Below are 18,932 nucleotides of genomic sequence, written 5' to 3' on the forward strand. Positions count from 1 at the left end.
TTGCCATAGCTTTGAGAGATGACACAGCAAAAGCAGCAGCAGACCAAGTTGGTGAAAAGACAAGGCCCAGTGGAAATCTGTGACTAATATATAAGATATAGAATGTAACTGACGATAGAAAAAATATGCAAGTATAGTAAATTTAGAATGCAAAATGAAATAGAAGTATCTAAGGAGTAAGACAGACAACACTCTCAATATGAGCTAGCAGTTACGGCTAGAGGACAAATGCCAAGGTTGTAGAAGCATATGTGACTGGGGAAGATATAGATACTGTCTGTGAGGAATTTAAAGAGGCTTTTGGAGAAACTGAACATTTGTTGTAGTAATTTAAGATCTGTTTATGACCTTTTTAATAGGCTATATAATTTACTGCTAACATCAGGATATGCCAAGTGTCCCTCAAAATAACTATCTAGTGCATCTTTTTGTAGCATTTCACAAGTATTTGTGATGTAATTTTACAATAAATGGATAGAGTCAGCCCAAATAAATTCTACCCCTCATGTGTTTCATCTGACACCAACTATCAACAGAAAACATAAATTTATTTCTTGTTACAAATCAAACAGTTTTAAAACTGGAATTTTATATTCCCACACAATAGAACAATCACATAGTAGTCCAATTTTTATAATATATATTAACAGGGACAGCAAACCATTATGATTAACAATATTATGAAAAGGATAGATTTCTACGCACCATAAAGATGACGTATTGTGTTGCAGACAGGCACAACGAAAAAACTGTCTGCAACTCAACATCTCATCTTTATGGTGAGTAGCAATCTCTCCTTTTCATAATATTGTTGAGATTCCAGCCTGGCACTTTCCATTGTTTAAACATAATGTTTAACAACCAATATGGGGCAAGTCAGCCAAGGAAGACATGGCAAACAAATGTTCGTCAACCTTACAGTGTCTGTATCATTGATTGCATTAGACATTGATCAAGTGCAAGCCACATATCAACAATACTAATACAATAAGGGCAGTATCACTCTGATGGCCTGGTTTTACATTTCCTGTATGCTAACATTATAATATGCAGTATAAAATATTTCACAACTATTTGGGATTTAAAAGGCAAACCGCTGCAATGTTCTCTAGCTAGCACTCTTCATATTAGGAACATTTGTTTGCCATGTCTATTACTATGCTGCGGTATTAGTTTCCTGCTGATGTAATGGTCATTGTTTGTGCTATGCTGTCCATAATAATGGATATCATTTGGCCAAATCGTACTAGACTAATTTAGATCCATTCTATCAGATGAACATGCTGCACTTGTAAAAAAAAATGGCTCTGAGCACTATGGGACTAAACATCTATGGTCATCAGTCCCCTAGAACTTAGAACTACTTAAACCTAACTAACCTAAGGACATCACACAACACCCAGCCATCACGAGGCAGAGAAAATCCCTGACCCCGCCGGGAATCGAACCCGGGAACCCGAGCGTGGGAAACGAGAACGCTACCGCATGACCACGAGATGCGGGCTGCACGTGTAAAAATATATTGTTTGTAATAAGAATAAAATCAACATTTTCAGCTGACATTGGGTGTCATATGAAATATGATGAGTGGCATTTCTTTGGACTGGCTCCACTGGAAAAATTAAACTGCAAATATATGTGAAAACACCAGAGAAAATAAGTCTGATGACTCTCTGGAGAGATACCCAGTATTGCTTGAAGATTCTAATCCCTTTAAGTTAAGACCCGCCCTTGCTAGATGTTTGTCATTTAAAAATTTGTTTGGCTCAGTGAATATAGATGCAAGCCCGTTGAGTTGTTCTCGTATAGCACACATTTATTTGCAAATGTGTTTATGATGGTGCTTATTATTAGTTTGGATAATGGATATACACATTATGCTAAACAGAGGTCCTTGTTTTACTGATAATGTACTATTCACTATCACTTTGAACAGAATTCACCATAATATGATTAAAGGCACCTTTATCATTATCCTTGAATTCTGTTGCATTGCCTGATGTACCTTGTTTCAAATTCAAAATACTTTTAATGTGTGTGTTGAGTTGATTTTCTATAATCAGCATAAGCACACCAATCTCATTGCTAGGAGCCACAACATTTCTTAACATAGAGTTGCTATTATTTTGTATCTGATTTGTAGCAAATCATTTCCAACATGATTACAACACCTGAAATCAAAATAATTCTATGCTGCCCACCCACCGTTTAAAACTTTATGCTCAAACTCCATATTATATGGGTATGAAAATTTATTACAAAGTGAAAGGAAGAGAATTGCTCCGCATAAAATTTAGAAACACTGAAAAAATCCTTATATGAGAAACTAGTGCAGGAATGTTACTATTAAGTAGAAGAATTCATAAATGACAACATGAAAATTTGAGCAGGAGAGAGCAAGTACTTAGGACTGTTAATCTTAAAAGTTTGTTACTTTTGAAGAAAAATTATTAACTGCTTAATTAAGTAATTATTCAGTACTGTATATTATATTACTGGTATTATAAGGAAAATTGTAAACCAGTTTTTGTGTTTTGACGAGTCTTCTGTACTTTTCAGTCAATGTCTTGAAATTGTATGTTATGAGACAATAAACTTCTACTTCACAGTGTTTGGTACATCTTTATCAACCCTCTCTTTCCTTTCACTGTCTTCCAGTTTTATTGACTTTCCAATTTCCTAAGTACTTCAATTTTCATATCATCATCACCGTCACCATCACCATAAATACTGCAAATAATTTGTTTATCATAGCATGCACACGAAATTGGTTCTTGCAAATTCAGTACTGCAATTCACTTATTACCTTGGCCAGAAGTTCCATTTTAAGTCTTTCCATGAATCTTTGCAGTAATTTAATTTCTTTTGAATTCAGTGCACTTATTAGATCTGCACTTTCTGAGACATAAGCAGTTACAGCATGACCAAGGAGTGTCACTGATTGTGAATTTCATAAACTTTGAAACATTTTTCATGTATCCAACAATTAACAATTGACTCAGCCCATGAGATTCTGATGAAACACATTTTTCACATCGAACTACCGATGTTTCAAAAAAGTGTTAAAATATTAAACATTTTCTAGACGTTCTGCTAAAATTTTGCACTGTTTCTCTACATCATCTTTTTGGTGAATTTCATGTAGTTACTGCCTGAACCAGATAAAAAGTATTTCTTATAAAAAACTGGAAGCTTCATTAATTACTGTTATCACACATTACTATCACAGAAGATTTCTCTCAATTTTTTTGCCTGGAAATAGAACAATTTAGATACAGGTGTGTAAATAATATATTACTTATTCATTTTCAGATTGGCTACGGTGGTATGATATCTGGATGGACAACCCTCTTATTAACATAGATGGAGAGATGATTGACAAAATGGTTTCTGAAATATTCAAGACTATGCAGAAATCTATCAAAGTGTTCGCTGATATACCTGGTAAATTCCTCTTAATTCCAGTTCATTATTGTGTGTCCTTTTTTATTTAGGTGTAACTTGTTCAGTGATTATATTCATGTGGATCAGTAAAAACTGAATTGAGGCATTTTATTGCTTTTGCACATTATAAAGTAATAAGTCATGTTTATGTTTCATCATGGTGACTTTTGTAGGTGTCCAAGCCATAGCTATGCAAGTAAGAGACCAAATGGAAGAGTTCAAGCCTCTAATCCCAATCCTCCAGGGTTTGAGAAATCCAGGAATGAAGCAGAGACATTGGAACCAGCTAATTGCTGAAACAGGTTATTATTGTGCATGTGATTTATGACTGGTATTTATAGTTTTTTGCTGTAATTCTTTGCATATACGGCAAGTTGGTATGTGTTTTGTGTATGATGCTCATGTGCTTCAAAATGCTTTGACATGTATTCCTTGCTGTGGACATCAGAGATACACAAGCAGTGGAACTGTACTGGCATGTGGCATTGGAAAGTAGGAATTTTAAAATTGCCTTTATTGTACCTGTGTGCCAAAAAGAAAGCTTGCGACTGATATTGTGATGAGCTTTCTACTTTTTCTGTAGTTTATCAGTTTCACATGCTTGAAATGGAATTTTTGTAAATAATTTAAGATTGCAAACCGTTGTATTACTTGCAGACATTGTGTACTTTAATAATGTGCTTAGTTATGGAGTAGAAATGTTGAATAAAACACCTTTGAGAACTGTAGGATAAGACATGTATCGTTGGAGCGTTAGTGGTGCATCCAAGTAGCAATGTTTAAAGCTTGAAAGTTACGAATGAAAACTAGTCACTGGTTGAAACTTTGCAAGCATGCAAAAATGATGATTATATGGCATGAAATCAATGAAGGTATTTTAAATCCATTTTGTGACTCCAAGGAAATTCGGATTTTTGTCACAAAATGTGTTTTGTTTTATTGAAATAAAATAGGTTTAAAGCAACCAACCAACCAGCCACCTAAAAACAGTTCATTACAAAAGATGTTGATGTTAGTACTTGAGACTTTTGCTCACATGTTTAGAAATACAGAAGTCCTTACATTTTAACTACCCTTGAGATCTCAAAATTTGTCATGGAAAAATGCTAAAACTTGTCTGGAACTCAGGAGACATCAGGGAATTTCACATGGGGTAACTTGTGGCAACCCTGAGTGTGTAACCAACTAAGTTCAATTTGCTGATGCTAAATCTGTAAAGGCCTGGTGCTACATAAGAAAGATAAATAGTGTTTACCTGATTAACTCTCCTGCCAGAAGAGTTCATATGAGGTCGATCATGATGTCATCTTGATATACCTTGATGCTGATGCAGTCTTTACCAGGTCACATAGCACTGATATATTGTATCCAGGATCTCTGTCAATACTGTTGCTGGCACACCCACTATAACCATGGTGTCACCCTTGGCGAAGTCCTACTTAGTGATCCTAAATTCTCCGTCACCTGCCCAAGACCAGCAATGACATTTAAAAAACATGTGACCTGATATTGTGATCTTAGTTTATCTTGAAAAAATTGCCTACAACTCTAGCATGAGAACTACCTAACAACAAAAGTTTTTTTTTTTTTTTATCTTTACTGACTTGCCTACATTCTTACTTTTCAGTTTATTGCTGAAAGCCTGTTATGCCCTGTCTACACTTACATCTGCCCGAGACTCATCAGTTTCATACACAACTATTTTTCACTCTCACCATAAAGCAGTCAGATGAAGTTATGACATTGTTCCTTCTCTTAACTGATGCAGAATCTTTCCTATCCTTGTCTAATTCAGCCTGGAGGGCACCAAGTTTGCCCTCCTGTTCCACTATCTTTCATCTCTGTTACATAGCCTAGAAAACCATGCAACTACAGTCACCCAAATGAAAAAAAACTACAGCATCCATCACTTTAAACTCTGGAACTAACAATTCTATGGCAAGTTGGGCATTTTTTGCTCATGATAAAAATAATGAGTTAGGAAGAATAAGTCAGTTACATTACCTATAAACAAGAAAACATTTTTTATAAACATTTGACCTATAAGCAGTTGCATGTAAACAAACAACTTGCACAAAGTTTCTGAACAAAACAACTTGAATACAATGTTAAGGAAAGAGAAGAGGATATAAGTGAAGATGAGATGGGTGATATGATACTGCAAGAAGAATTTGACAAAGCACTGAAGGACCCAAGTGGAAAACAAGGCCACAGAATAGGTGACATTCCCTCAGAATTATTGAGATCCTTGGTAGAGTCAGCCATGATGAAATTATTCCACCTGGTGTGCAGTATAAACGAGGCAGGTGAAATAACCTTGGACTTCAAGGATATAATTATTCCAATTCCAATGAAGATGGATGCTGACAGGTGTAAATATTACCAAACCATTTCTTCAATAAGTTCTAATTGCAAAATATTGACACAAATTGCTTACAGAAGAATGGGATAGTTATCTTGGTTGAAGACCAATTTGGGTTCCAGAGAAATCAATGGCCACACAAGACAATACTGCCCTTATGACCAGTCTTAGAAGATAAACTGAAAGACAAATCTATATTTATAGCATATATAGATATAGGAAGACCTTTTGATGTTGATTGAACTACATTCTGTGAAATTCTGAAGGTATCAAGGATAAAATACAGAGAAATAAAGGTATCTTCGACTTGTACAGAAACTGGGCTGCAGTTGTGAAAGTTGATGTACATGAAAGGAAGATGATAGTTGAAAAGTTTGAATATCAAGTAAGCAGTAAAGAAAATTGCAGAGAAATTTGGAAAGGGAAAAGTTCCAGGAGATTAGTAAATGCTTCAGGATTGCCCATGACAATGTAGTTGTCACACAAGGCAAAGACTGAAAAGTTCAATTGAACAGAGTTTATAGTGTCTTGAAAAACATTATTTGGTGAACGTCTTAACGCCGTCCAGGACGCAATGGCAGGCACCATACCTGATCACACCTCACAACAACGCAGTGCGGCCCTGCCCCAGGAAATCCTAGGCCTAATCTCAATGAGGAATCGCCTCAGGAGACAATGGCAGCGCACCAGGCATCCGTACTTCAAACGGCACATTAACAGACTACAGGGCATCATACATGATAAAATACAAACACATAGAACACAACAGTGGAACCAAAAACTCAAAGGGCTGGACACCGCACGACCTGGCGTGTGGCAACTAGCCCGACACTTCACCAGGGACAAAATATACACCCCAACGCTTCAAGGGAATGACGGACCTGCAGACTCAGCGGAAGAGAAAGCAGAACTAATGGCCCGCACACTCGCAGCGTCATTCACACCGAACCTGGTACCATCAGATCCAGTGTTCACACTTGCTACTGACCAAGAGGTTACACGCATTCTAGCCCAACCATTGCGCGACGACATTCGACATGCTAGCACAGCCGAAGTCTCCTGGGCTATAATGCATTCCGCTGCTAGGAAAGCCCCTGGTCATGATGGCATTCAAAACCGTGTCCTCCAGGAGTTCACGGATAAAGCAACTGAGTACCTAACACACATAACGAATACCATACTAAAACACCAACACTTCCCCGCCTTTTGGAAGACGGCCAAGGTCCTGATGTTCAGGAAGCCGGAGAAAGACCACAGCCTCCCACAAAATTACCAACCCATCAGCCTTCTGAACTCACTCAGTAAGATTGTTGAGAAGGTGATTCTCAAACGCATCACTAGGCACTGCATAACAAGTGACATCCTGAGACCGGAGCAATTCGGCTTCAGGAATCACCACTCCACAACACAACAACTCCTACGGGTCGTTGAACATATAACACATGGCTTCAACATAAACAAAGCTACAGGGGCAGTGTTCCTGGACATCGAAAAGGCTTTCGACCGTCTATGGCACAACGGCCTCATCCGCAAACTCAGCGACGCGGGATTCCCCGACGGGCTGCTGCGTCTAATACACTCATACCTTACAGACAAGAGTTTCAACACTGACGTGCAGGGAAAACAATCAACACGACACGGTATACATGCGGGAGTACCCCAGGGAAGCATCCTAGGGCCCCTACTGTTTAACCTCTACATAAACGATCTCCCAACCACACACAACACAATGATGGCAATCTACACGGATGACACAGCCATCCTTGCGCAAGATTGGAAACCATCAAACATTACGTCACGCCTACAGACTGCACTCAGAGTGGCCGAGCCTTGGTTGGAGAAATGGCGTGTTAGAGTAAACGTCGACAAGTGCGAAGCCGTTCTGTTCACTAGAAGACCGAAGCAATTGCGCAAACACCGCTACTGCAGACCAATAACTCTACATGCACGTCCAATACGTTTCCGCGAGAAAGTCAAATACCTCGGTGTCTGGCTGGACCGGAAATTACTCTGGGGGGACCACATACAACACATGACCAACCGAGCTAGCGCGAGGCTCAAACAGCTCTATCCTATGCTCAACAGGCCTAGCACACTGAACAGAAGGGTGTCGAGGTCCATGTACATGACACTTATCCGACCCCTGATGACGTACGCAGCTCCTGTCTGGGGATACGCTGCACCTACACACCTGCGCCATCTGCAGCTCATACAAAACAAAGTACTCAAAGTCATAAGCAATGCTCCACGATACACACGCATCGCGGACCTTCACCGGGAATACCGACTTGAGACTCTCACGGAGGTAATCCACAAACTCAACACAAGACTATACAGAAACTCCAGACATTCGCAGAACCCGTTTATTCTGAATCTGGGGAACTACGACCACAACCATAAATGGAAACATAAAAGACCAAAAGACATACTTGTAAGGACATAACATCTATGGCCAAGCATACACAAACATAACGGCACAGGCGAGCCCCTGTTAATCAGACGCCATTACTGGATATCCAGCTGAAATACACTGCTGAATAACTGGCACCACACGGGGAAGCTGTACCGTACACTGCATGCAAACAAGCTCCACACATCCCCCACACAGTGAGATGATCTATGCCCGATCTCTCACTACTGTATAACGATCTTGATTGTTCCAGGAATGTAGCAGCTGCAGCAACTGGGACACATCGCCATGGCTTATCACGGTAATGATGCATGATACCTATACTAACAAATCCAACCTTGCATGAGCTATCGCAGCTAGTAAGTTACTACTGCTCTTACTACCCATCCCACTGTCGCAGAGGGTTTTTTCCCACGGCACGAGCCATGGCACTTTTTTCCCTCTGCTCTTCAAATCGCTACCCTCACTCGCATTTCGTCCACTATCTATCACCTGATGGACCGTGTTAATGCATAGTCCTACCCAGACGCACGGACAACATGACTGCCCAGCATCCTGTGATACACTTACTAGATAACTAACATTTTTACAGAGGTGACAGTAGAACTTTTGGTTTGGTCACCACGTTGGTGCGGGCGTGGAGGGGCCCCATCTCCATTTGCGGAATCCTACTCAAAATATTGTCTACTCACTCCCCCATATTAGTCCTAGAGGTTTGTAACGAGACAGATACTGGTTTGATGCAGCTCTCCATACTACTCTATCCTACGCAAGCCTCATTATCTCCGAATAACTACTGCATTGCAACCTACATCCCTCTGAATCTGCTTACTGTATTCATCTCTTGGTCTCCCTCTACGATTTTTACCCTCCACGCTTCCCTCCAGTACTAAATTGGTGATCCCTTGATACCACAGAATGTGTCCTACCAACCAATCCTGTCTTCTAGTCAAGTTATGCCACAGATTCCTTTTCTCCCCAATTCTGTTCAGTACCTCCTCATTCGTTACGTGATCTACCCATCTAATCTTCAGCATTCTTCTGTTGCACCACATTTTGAAAGCTTCTATTCTCTTCTTGTCTAAACTATTTATCATCGATGTTTCACTTCCATACATGACTACACTCCATAGAAATACTTTCAGAAACGACTTCCTGACACTTAAATCTATACTCGATGTTAACAAATTTCTCTTCTTCAGAAAGGAAAATTTGCTTCAGAAAGCACTATTAAAATGGAGGACATATACATTAGGTGTGTAAGGAACATGGCATTCTAGCTACTTTATTAGTTATACCTTTAATTGCATAAAACCAGTTTTCTAACAAAACGTCCTTTTCAGTCCAGTGCCTTGGAGAGGTCTCAGAAAATAGCAACTGGTGATGATATTTTGTGTAAATTGAGAGTATTTTTGAGTCATCATTCTTCTGACTGGTTTTATGTGGCCCCAAAAATTCCTCTCCTGTGCCAACCTCTTCATCTCAGAGTAGCACTTGCAACCTACAGCCTCAATTATTTGCTGGCTGTATTCCAACCTCTGTCTTCCTCTACAGTTTTTGCCCCCTACAACTCCCTCTAGTATCATGGGTGTCATTCACTGATGTCTTAACAGATGTCCTACCAACCAGTCCCTTCTTCTTGTCAGATTTTTCTTTTGTCTTGGTTCCATTATCAATTGTAATGTCAGAATTGCTTCTCTGGTGCCTTTATCTTTCCTAAAGCCAAACTGATCGTAATCTAACACATCCCCAATTTTCTTTACCTTTCTTCTGTATATTACTCTTGTTAGCAGCTAATAGCTGTTAAACTAATTGGGTGATAATTCTTGCATTTGTCAGCTCTTGCAGTCTTTGGAATTGTATAGTTGAAATTTTTCCAAAAGTCAGATGGTATGTTGCCAGACTCATACAGTATACATAACATGAATAGTCATTTTGTTGCCACTTCCCATAATCCTTTTAGAAATTCTGATGGAATGTTATCTATCCCTTCCGCCTTATTTCATTTTAAGACCTCCAAAGCTCTTTTAAATTCTGATTCTAATATTAGATCCCCCATCTCTTCTAAATTGACTACTGTTTCTTCTTTTGTCAGATCAGACAAATCTTTCCATCATAGATGCCTTCAATGTACTCTTTCCACCTGTCCACTCCTCTGCATTTAACAGTGGAATTCCCATTGCACATTTAATGTTATCACCCTTGCTTTTAATTTCACCGAAGGTTGTTTAGAATTTTGTGTTTGCTGAGTCAGTCATTCTGACAATCGTTTCTTTTTCGATTTCTTCAAAATTTTCGTGGAGCCATTTCTTCTTAGCTTCCCTGCACTTCCTATTTATTTCATTTCTCAGTGACTTGTGTTTCTGTATTTCTGAATTTCCCTGAGCATTTTTGTACTTCCTTCTTTCATTGATCAGCTGAAGTATTTCTCCTGTTACCAAAGGTTTCTTCACAAAATGTCTTTTTCCAAAGCTGTTTCACAGAGGAAGACTGCACTGTAGTTCCTTCTCTAGATTGTCGCACAGATGACAAAATGGTAGATATCGAAATAGACGACAGAGGGATAGAGAAACAATTAAAATCGCTCAAAAGAGGAAAGGCCGCTGGACCTGATGGGATACCAGTTCGATTTTACACGGAGTACGCGAAGGAACTTGCCCCCCTTCTTGCAGCGGTGTACCGTAGGTCTCTAGAAGAGCGTAGCGTTCCAAAGGATTGGAAAAGGGCACAGGTCATCCGCATTTTCAAGAAGGGACGTCGAACATATGTGCAGAACTATAGACCTATATCTCTAACGTTGGTCAGTTGTAGAATTTTGGAATACGTATTATGTTCGAGTATAATGACTTTCCTGGAGACTAGAAATCTACTCTGTAGGAATCAGCATGGGTTTCGAAAAAGACGGTCGTGTGAAACCCAGTTCGCGCTATTCGTCCATGAGACTCAGAGGGCCATAGACATGGGTTCACAGGTAGATGGCGTGTTTCTTGACTTCCGCAAGCCGTTCGATACAGTTCCCCACAGTCGTTTAATGAACAAAGTAAGAGCATATGGACTATCAGACCAATTGTGTGATTGGATTGAAGAGTTCCTAGATAACAGAACACAGCATGTCATTCTCAATGGAGAGAAGTCTTCCGAAGTAAGAGTGATTTCAGGTGTGCCACAGGGGAGTGTCATGGGACCGTTGCTGTTCACAATATACATAAATGACCTGGTGGATGACATCGGAAGTACACTAAGGCTTTTTGCAGATGATGCTGTGGTGTATCGAGAGGTTGTAACAATGGAAAATTGTACTGAAATGCAGGAGGATCTGCAGCGAATTGACGCATGGTGCAGGGAATGGCAATTGAATCTCAATGTAGACAAGTGTAATGTGCTGCGAATACATAGGAAGATAGATCCCTTATCATTTAGCTACAAAATAGCAAGTCAGCAACTGGAAGCAGTTAATTCCATAAATTATCTGGGAGTACGCATTAGGAGTGATTTAAAATGGAATGATCATATAAAGTTGATCGTCGGTACAGCAGATGCCAGACTGAGATTCATTGGAAGAATCCTAAGGAAATGCAATCCAAAAACAAAGGAAGTAGGTTACAGTACGCCTGTTCGCCCACTGCTTGAATACTGCTCAGCAGTGTGGGATCCGTACCAGATAGGGTTGATAGAAGAGATAGAGAAGATCCAACGGAGAGCAGCTTGCTTTGTTACAGGATCATTTAGTAATCGCGAAAGTGTTACGGAGATGATAGATAAACTCCAGTGGAAGACTCTGGAGGAGAGATGCTCAGTAGCTCGGTACGGGCTTTTGTTAAAGTTTCGAGAACATACCTTCACCGAAGAGTCCAGCAGTATATTGCTCCCTCCTACGTATATCTCGCGAAGAGACCATGAGGATAAAATCAGAGAGATTAGAGCCCACACAGAAGCATACAGACAATCCTTCTTTCCACGAACAATATGAGACTGGAATAGAAGGGAGAACTGACAGAGGTACTCAGGGTACCCTCCGCCACACACCGTCAGGTGGCTTGCAGAGTATGGATGTAGATGTAGATGTAGAATTACCTTCTTTGTACATATGTTTTTCTTTCCAGCTTCTCTGACTGCCCTTTTTTGAGATGTCCATTCCTCTTCAACTGTAATGCCTACTGAGCTATTTCTTATTGCTGTATCTATTGCCTTAGGGAACTTAAAGCGTATCTCACCATTCCTTAGTACTTCTGTATCCCACTTCTTTGCTCATTGATTCTTCCTGACTAATCTCTTCAGCTTTAGCCTACTCTTTATCACAACTACAGTATGAGCTGAGCCTGTATCTGCTCGTGGATATGCCTTACAATCCAGTATCTGATTTCAGAATATATTTCTAGCAAAGATGTAATCTAAGTGGAATCTTCCTGTATCACCCTGCCTTTTACAAGTATACCTACTCCTCTTGTGATTCTTGAACAGAGTATTCTCTATTACTAGCTGAGTTTTTTTACCAAACTCAATTAGTCTTTCTTCTCTCTCATTCCTTGTCTCAAGCCTGTACTCTCCTATAACCTTTTCTTCTACTCCTTCCTCTACAACTTACAAATGCATTCCAGTCTCCCATGACTACTAGATTTTCATGTACCTTTGCATACTGTATAACCCTTTCAATAGGCTCATATACTGTGTCTATCTCTTCATCTTCAGCTTGCAACGTCAGCATGTATACCTGAACTATCGTTGTCAGTGTTGGTTTGCTGTATATTCTGATATGAACAACCCTGTTGGTGAACTGTTCACGGTTTCACACTCCTGCCCCACCTTTCTATTCATAACGAATCCTACTCCTGTTATGCCATTTTCTGCTGCTGTTGATACTACTGTATACTCACCTGACCAGAAATCCTTGTCTTCTTTCCGTTTCACTTCACTGACCCCTACTATATCTAGATTGATTCTGTGCATTTACCTGTTCAGATTTTCTAACTTCCCTACCTCATTCAACCTTCTGACATTCCATGCCCTGACTTGTAGAACGTTACCCTTTTGTTGGTTATTCAATCTTTTTCTCATGGTCACCTCCCCCTTGGCGGTCTCCACCCAGAGATCCAATTGGGGGCCATTCCAAAATCTTTTGCCAATGGAGAGATCATCATGACACTTTTTCAATTACAGGCCACATGTCCTGTGGATATGCATTATGTGTCTTTAATGCAGTGGTTTCCATTGCCTTTGGCATCCTCATGGCTTTGATCATTGGTGATTCTTCCAGCTTTATGGGCAGTTTCCCGCCCCAAGGACAAGAGAGTGCTCTGAACCTCTGTTGCTCCTCTGCCCTCTTTGACAAGGCCATTTGACACAGTGAAGGTGACTCCTTACACTGGAAGTCTTTGGCCATCAATGCTGATTCCTAATCAAAATTTGAGCAATTGTGGGTTTAGAACCGAGAACATTTTGATTACTTATCAAAGGTGCTAGCCCCCCCGTGCCACACTCCTCCTATTGTTTTTTGTTTTGTTCATTTTCCTTCTTCACATTTGTTCGGGTCGGACACCCCATGACGTCTGTTGAAGTTCATCATTGGTCCATTAACTCAGTTTTTTTTTATTACAGAACGCAGCTAACCCACTTACCGAACATGCTGAGCTACTGTGGTGGCTTTTTTTTTTTTTTTTTTTCACTTTGGCTGCTCCCTAAACCATGGCCATTTCCCAAGAAATACAATGGCAGAGAGTGAGCACCAGAATTACACAGGCATGTGAGAACATTAACAGAAGAATTAACAGTCAAGGTTGAGTCTGATAATAAGCAAAATCCAGTATAGCAAACCCCCCCATGAACCATGGACCTTGCCGTTGGTGGGGAGGCTTGCATGCCTCAGCGATACAGATGGCCGTACCGTAGGTATAACCAAAACGGAGGGGTATCTGTGGTTTCTGAAGAGGGGGAGCAGCCTTTTCAGTAGTTGCAGGGGCAACAGTCTGGATGATTGACTGATCTGGCCTTGTAACACTAACCAAAACGGCCTTGCTGTGCTGGTACTGCGAATGGCTGAAAGCAAGGGGAAACAACAGCCGTAATTTTTCCCGAGGGCATGCAGCTTTACTGTATGGTTAAATAATGAGGGCGTCCTCTTGGGTAAAATATTCCGGAGGTAAAATAGTCCCCCATTTGGATCTCCGGGCAGGGACTACTCAGGAGGACGTCGTGATCAGGAGAAAGAAAACAGGCGTACTGTGGATCAGAGTGTGGAATGTCAGATCCCTTAATCGGGCAGGTGGGTTAGAAAACTAAAAAAGGGACATGGATAGGTTAAAGTTAGATATAGTGGGAATTAGTGAATTTCAGTGGCGGGAGGAACAAGACTTTTTGTCAGGTAAATACAGGGTTATAAATACAAAATCAAATAGGGGTAATGCAAGAGTAGGTTTAATAATGAATAAAAAGATAGGACTGCGAGTAAGCTATTACAAACAGCATAGTGAATGCATTATTGTGGCCAAGATAGACAGGAAGCCCACACCTACTACAGTAGCACAAGTTTATATGCCAACTAGCTCTGCAGATGATGAAGAAAATGATGAAATGTATGATGAGATAAAAGAAATTATTCAGGTAGAGAAGGGAGACGAAAATTTAATAGTCATGGGAGACTGGAATTCGAGAGTAGGAAAAGGGAGAGAAGGAAACATAGTAGGTGAATATGGATTGGGGATAAGAAATGAAAGAGGAATCCGCCTGGTAGAATTTTGCACAGAGCATAACTTAATCATAGCTAACACTTGGTTCAAGAACCATAAAAGAAGGTTGTACACATGGAAGAATCCTGGAAATACTAGAAGGTATCAGATAGATTATATAATGGTAAGACAGAGATTTAGGAACCAGGTATTAAATTGTAAGACATTTCCAGCAGCAGTTCTGGACTCTGACCACAATCGATTGGTTATGAACTGTAGATTAAAACTGAAGAAACTGCAAAAAGGTGGGAATTTAAGGAGATGGGATCTGGATGAACTGAAAGAACCAGAGGTTGTACAGAGTTTCAGGGAGAGCATAAGGGAACAATTGACAGGAATAGGGGAAAGAAATACAGTAGAAGAAGAATGGATAGCTTTGAGGAATGAAATAATGAAGACAGCAGAGGATCAAGTAGGTAAAAAGACGAGGGCTAGTAGAAATCCTTGGGTAACAGAAGAGATACTGAATTTAATTGATGAAAGGATAAAATACAAAAATGCAGTAAGTGAAGCAGGCAAAAAGGAATACAAACGTCTCAAAAATGATATCGACAGGAAGTGCAAATGGCTAAGCAGAGATGGCTAGAGGACAAATGTAAGGATGTAGAGGCTTATCTCACTAGGGGTAAGATAGATACTGCCTACAGGACACATGAGGCAATACTGACCCTATGACTTGGAAAATAGATTAAGGAAAGTCAAACCTACATTTCTAGCATTTGTGGACTTAGAGAAAGCTTTTGACAATGTTGACTGGAATACTCTGTTTCAAATTCTAAAGGTGGCAGGGGTAAAATACAGGGAACGAAAGGCTATTTACAATTTGTACAGAAAGCAGATGGCAGTTATAAGAGTCGAGGGACATGAAAGGGAAGCAGCGGTTGGGAAGGGAGTGAGACAGGTTTGTAGCCTTTCCCCGATGTTATTCAATCTGTATATTGAGCAAGCAGTAAAGGAAACAAAAGATAAATTTGGAGTAGGTATTAAAATCCATGGAGAAGAAATAAAAACTTTGAGGTTCGCCGATGACATTGTAATTCTGTCAGAGACAGCAAAGGACTTGGAAAAGCAGTTGAACGGAATGGACAGTGTCTTGAAAGGAGGATATAAGATGAACATCAACAAAAGCAAAACGAGGATAATGGAATGTAGTCGAATTAAGTCGGGTGATGCTGAGGGAATTATATTAGGAAATGAGGAGTTTTGCTATTTGGGGAGGAAAATAACTGATGATGGTGAAAGTAGAGAGGATATAAAATGTAGACTGGCAATGGCAAAGGAATCGTTTCTGAAGAAGAGAAATTTGTTAACATCGAGTATAGATTTAAGTGTCAGGAAGTCATTTCTGAAAGTATTCGTATGGAGTGTAGCCATGTATGGAAGTGAAAAATGGGCGATAAATATTTTAGACAAGAAGAGAATAGAAGCTTTCGAACTGTGGTGCTACAGAAGAATGCTGAAGATTAGATGGGTATATCACATAACTAATGAGGAGGTATTGAATAGAATTGGGGAGAAGAGGAGTTTGAGGCACAACTTGACTAGAAGAAGGGACCGGTTGGTAGGATATCTTCTGAGGCATCAGGGGATCACAAATTTAGCATTGGAGGGCAGTGTGGAGGGTAAAAATCGTAGAGGGAGACCAAGAGATGAATACACTAAGCAGATTCAGAAGGATGTAGGTTGCAGTAAGTACTGGGAGATGAAGAAGCTTGCACAGGATAGAGTAGCATGGAGAGCTGCATCAAACCAGTCTCAGGACTGAAGACCATAACAACAACAACAACAACAACAGTATAGCAAAGCTGTGGTAGAGTCCTAGTCAGCAATTAGAAACTTCACTGAGCACAGCTGAGGCAAGAGAGGGCAAGGCCATGCTGGCACCATGCGGCCAGGAACGTCCAGCAATGGTGATGCTGTCAGTGAGCAAAGTAGGTGTCCTCATTTGATTTTCTTGTCAGCAGCATTGAATACGAATTATTTGGCTGTGGTGGTGGCATAAATGGGTGTAGCACCCCATCTCTCTCCCCTCCTCTGGGAAGCTGGCACTGCAGGTGTCAGTAGAAGAATGCTCAACAACCCCACAGTGTCAGTCCAATAAACACAAAGATAATTAATTGAATGCAAAATAAGTTTCTGACAGTTCTGTGAGCATCAGCAGACATATAAATGTATAGTATTACACTTTGAGAACCAGAGTTGTAAGTAGGCAGTGCCTATGTTGTTTCTTGCAATAAAAAACTAGTAAAAATGTACTTATCTTGGATTCTTGATGTTAGTGGCTCAGCTCGTAGTCTTGTTAACAAAAATTTGGGATATAATTCTTCTGGGGTCCTGGTCTTGACACGGTCTGTTAACAATGATTCTTTGTAATGAATTCCTGAAATTAACTCTGTCAGTTATGAGATTTTGTTGATTTACATAAAAGTGTAACTGGATAAAATTGTGCACTTTTGAAATAAACATTTTTTTTAACATAAGTTCCCCACACCCCACCCTAATCAGTTGCAAAACAACTCTTGAATGTAAAATATTTACTCATTGTCGAATTTCAACTAACACATATTTCACAGTTAAACATGGGGGCATGACGCAGACTTACTTCCAACGTCCAAACTCTTCCTCCACCTGACACAGACTTATTTAAGACACATTATTCACACTCAACAAAGATGATACATTCTGACAGTACAAAGAATTTGTTAGATAACATTGTAACAAGCTTGTGATAACCTTTATATAGAAATGTTATTTGGAACACAAATATTTTATAGAGAATAAGTAATTTTGTTATTTATATGAATATAATAGAGGGAAACATTCCACGTGGGAAAAATATATCTAAAAACAAAGATGATGTGACTTACCAAACGAAAGCGCTGGTAGGTTGATAGACACACAAAGAAACACAAACATACACACAAAATTCTAGCTTTCGCAACCAACGGTTGCTTCATCAGGAAAGAGGGAAGGAGAGAGAAAGACGAAAGGATGTGGGTTTTAAGGGAGAGGGTAAGGAGTCATTCCAATCCCGGGAGTGGAAAGACTTACCTTAGGGGAAAAAAAGACAGGTATACACTCGCGCACACACACACATATCCATCCGCATATACACAGACACCTTGTTTTTGTTGTTGTAGAGAATAAGTAATTTTGTAATCTTAAATATAATTTCTATAACAGATTTTTAATTACTTGTGTACTGGCAAAAGCATGATTATCTGCTGGTTAATGGCAAAAATGCAAAACTGATTTCATAGGATAATTAATCTTTGCAGAGATAAAGCGAAAATGCCAGAAAATGGATCTTCCCCCCCCCCCCCCTCCCCTCCCTCCACACACTCACACAGACACGAGAAAGGGCAGAAAATATGAAAAGATAAATGAAATTAAATATCAAATAAAGATGACCAAACTGCATCTACATCTACATCTACATTCATACTCCGCAAGCCACCCAACGGTGTGTGGCGGAGGGCACTTTATGTGCCACTGTCATTACCTCCCTTTCCTGTTCCAGTCGAGTATGGTTCGCGGGAAGAACGACTGTCTGAAAGCCTCCGTGCGCGCTCTAATCTCTCTAATTTTACATTCGTGATCTCCTCGGGAGGTATAAGTAGGGGGAAGCAATATACTCGATACCTCATCCAGAAACGCACCCTCTCGAAACCTGGCGAGCAAGCTACACCGCGATGCAGAGCGCCTCTCTTGCAAAGTCTGCCACTTGAGTTTATTAAACATCTCCGTAACGCTATCACGGTTACCAAATAACCCTGTGACGAAACGCGCCGCTCTTCTTTGGATCTTCTCTATCTCCTCCGTCAACCCGATCTGGTACGGATCCCACACTGATGAGCAATACTCAAGTATAGGTCGAACGAGTGTTTTGTAAGCCACCTCCTTTGTTGATGGACTACATTTTCTAAGCACTCTCCCAATGAATCTTAACCTGGTACCCGCCTTACCAACAATTAATTTTATATGATCATTCCAC

General features: G+C 40.1%; 1 protein-coding gene across 1 annotated transcript in view; it reads left to right on the forward strand.

The window, feature by feature from the left end:
* Positions 1-18,932, forward strand: part of LOC126195465 (dynein axonemal heavy chain 1-like) — a 963,710-nt gene that overhangs the window by 179,860 nt on the left and 764,918 nt on the right. Inside the window, exons 15-16 of the mRNA XM_049934091.1 lie at positions 3,313-3,444; positions 3,618-3,746. Of these exons, the coding sequence (XP_049790048.1) occupies positions 3,313-3,444; positions 3,618-3,746 (261 nt within the window). The remainder of the gene's footprint in view (positions 1-3,312; positions 3,445-3,617; positions 3,747-18,932) is intronic.

This window comes from Schistocerca nitens, chromosome 7, assembly GCF_023898315.1.
Source record: "Schistocerca nitens isolate TAMUIC-IGC-003100 chromosome 7, iqSchNite1.1, whole genome shotgun sequence".
In the NCBI taxonomy this organism is placed as follows: Eukaryota; Metazoa; Arthropoda; class Insecta; order Orthoptera; family Acrididae; genus Schistocerca; species Schistocerca nitens.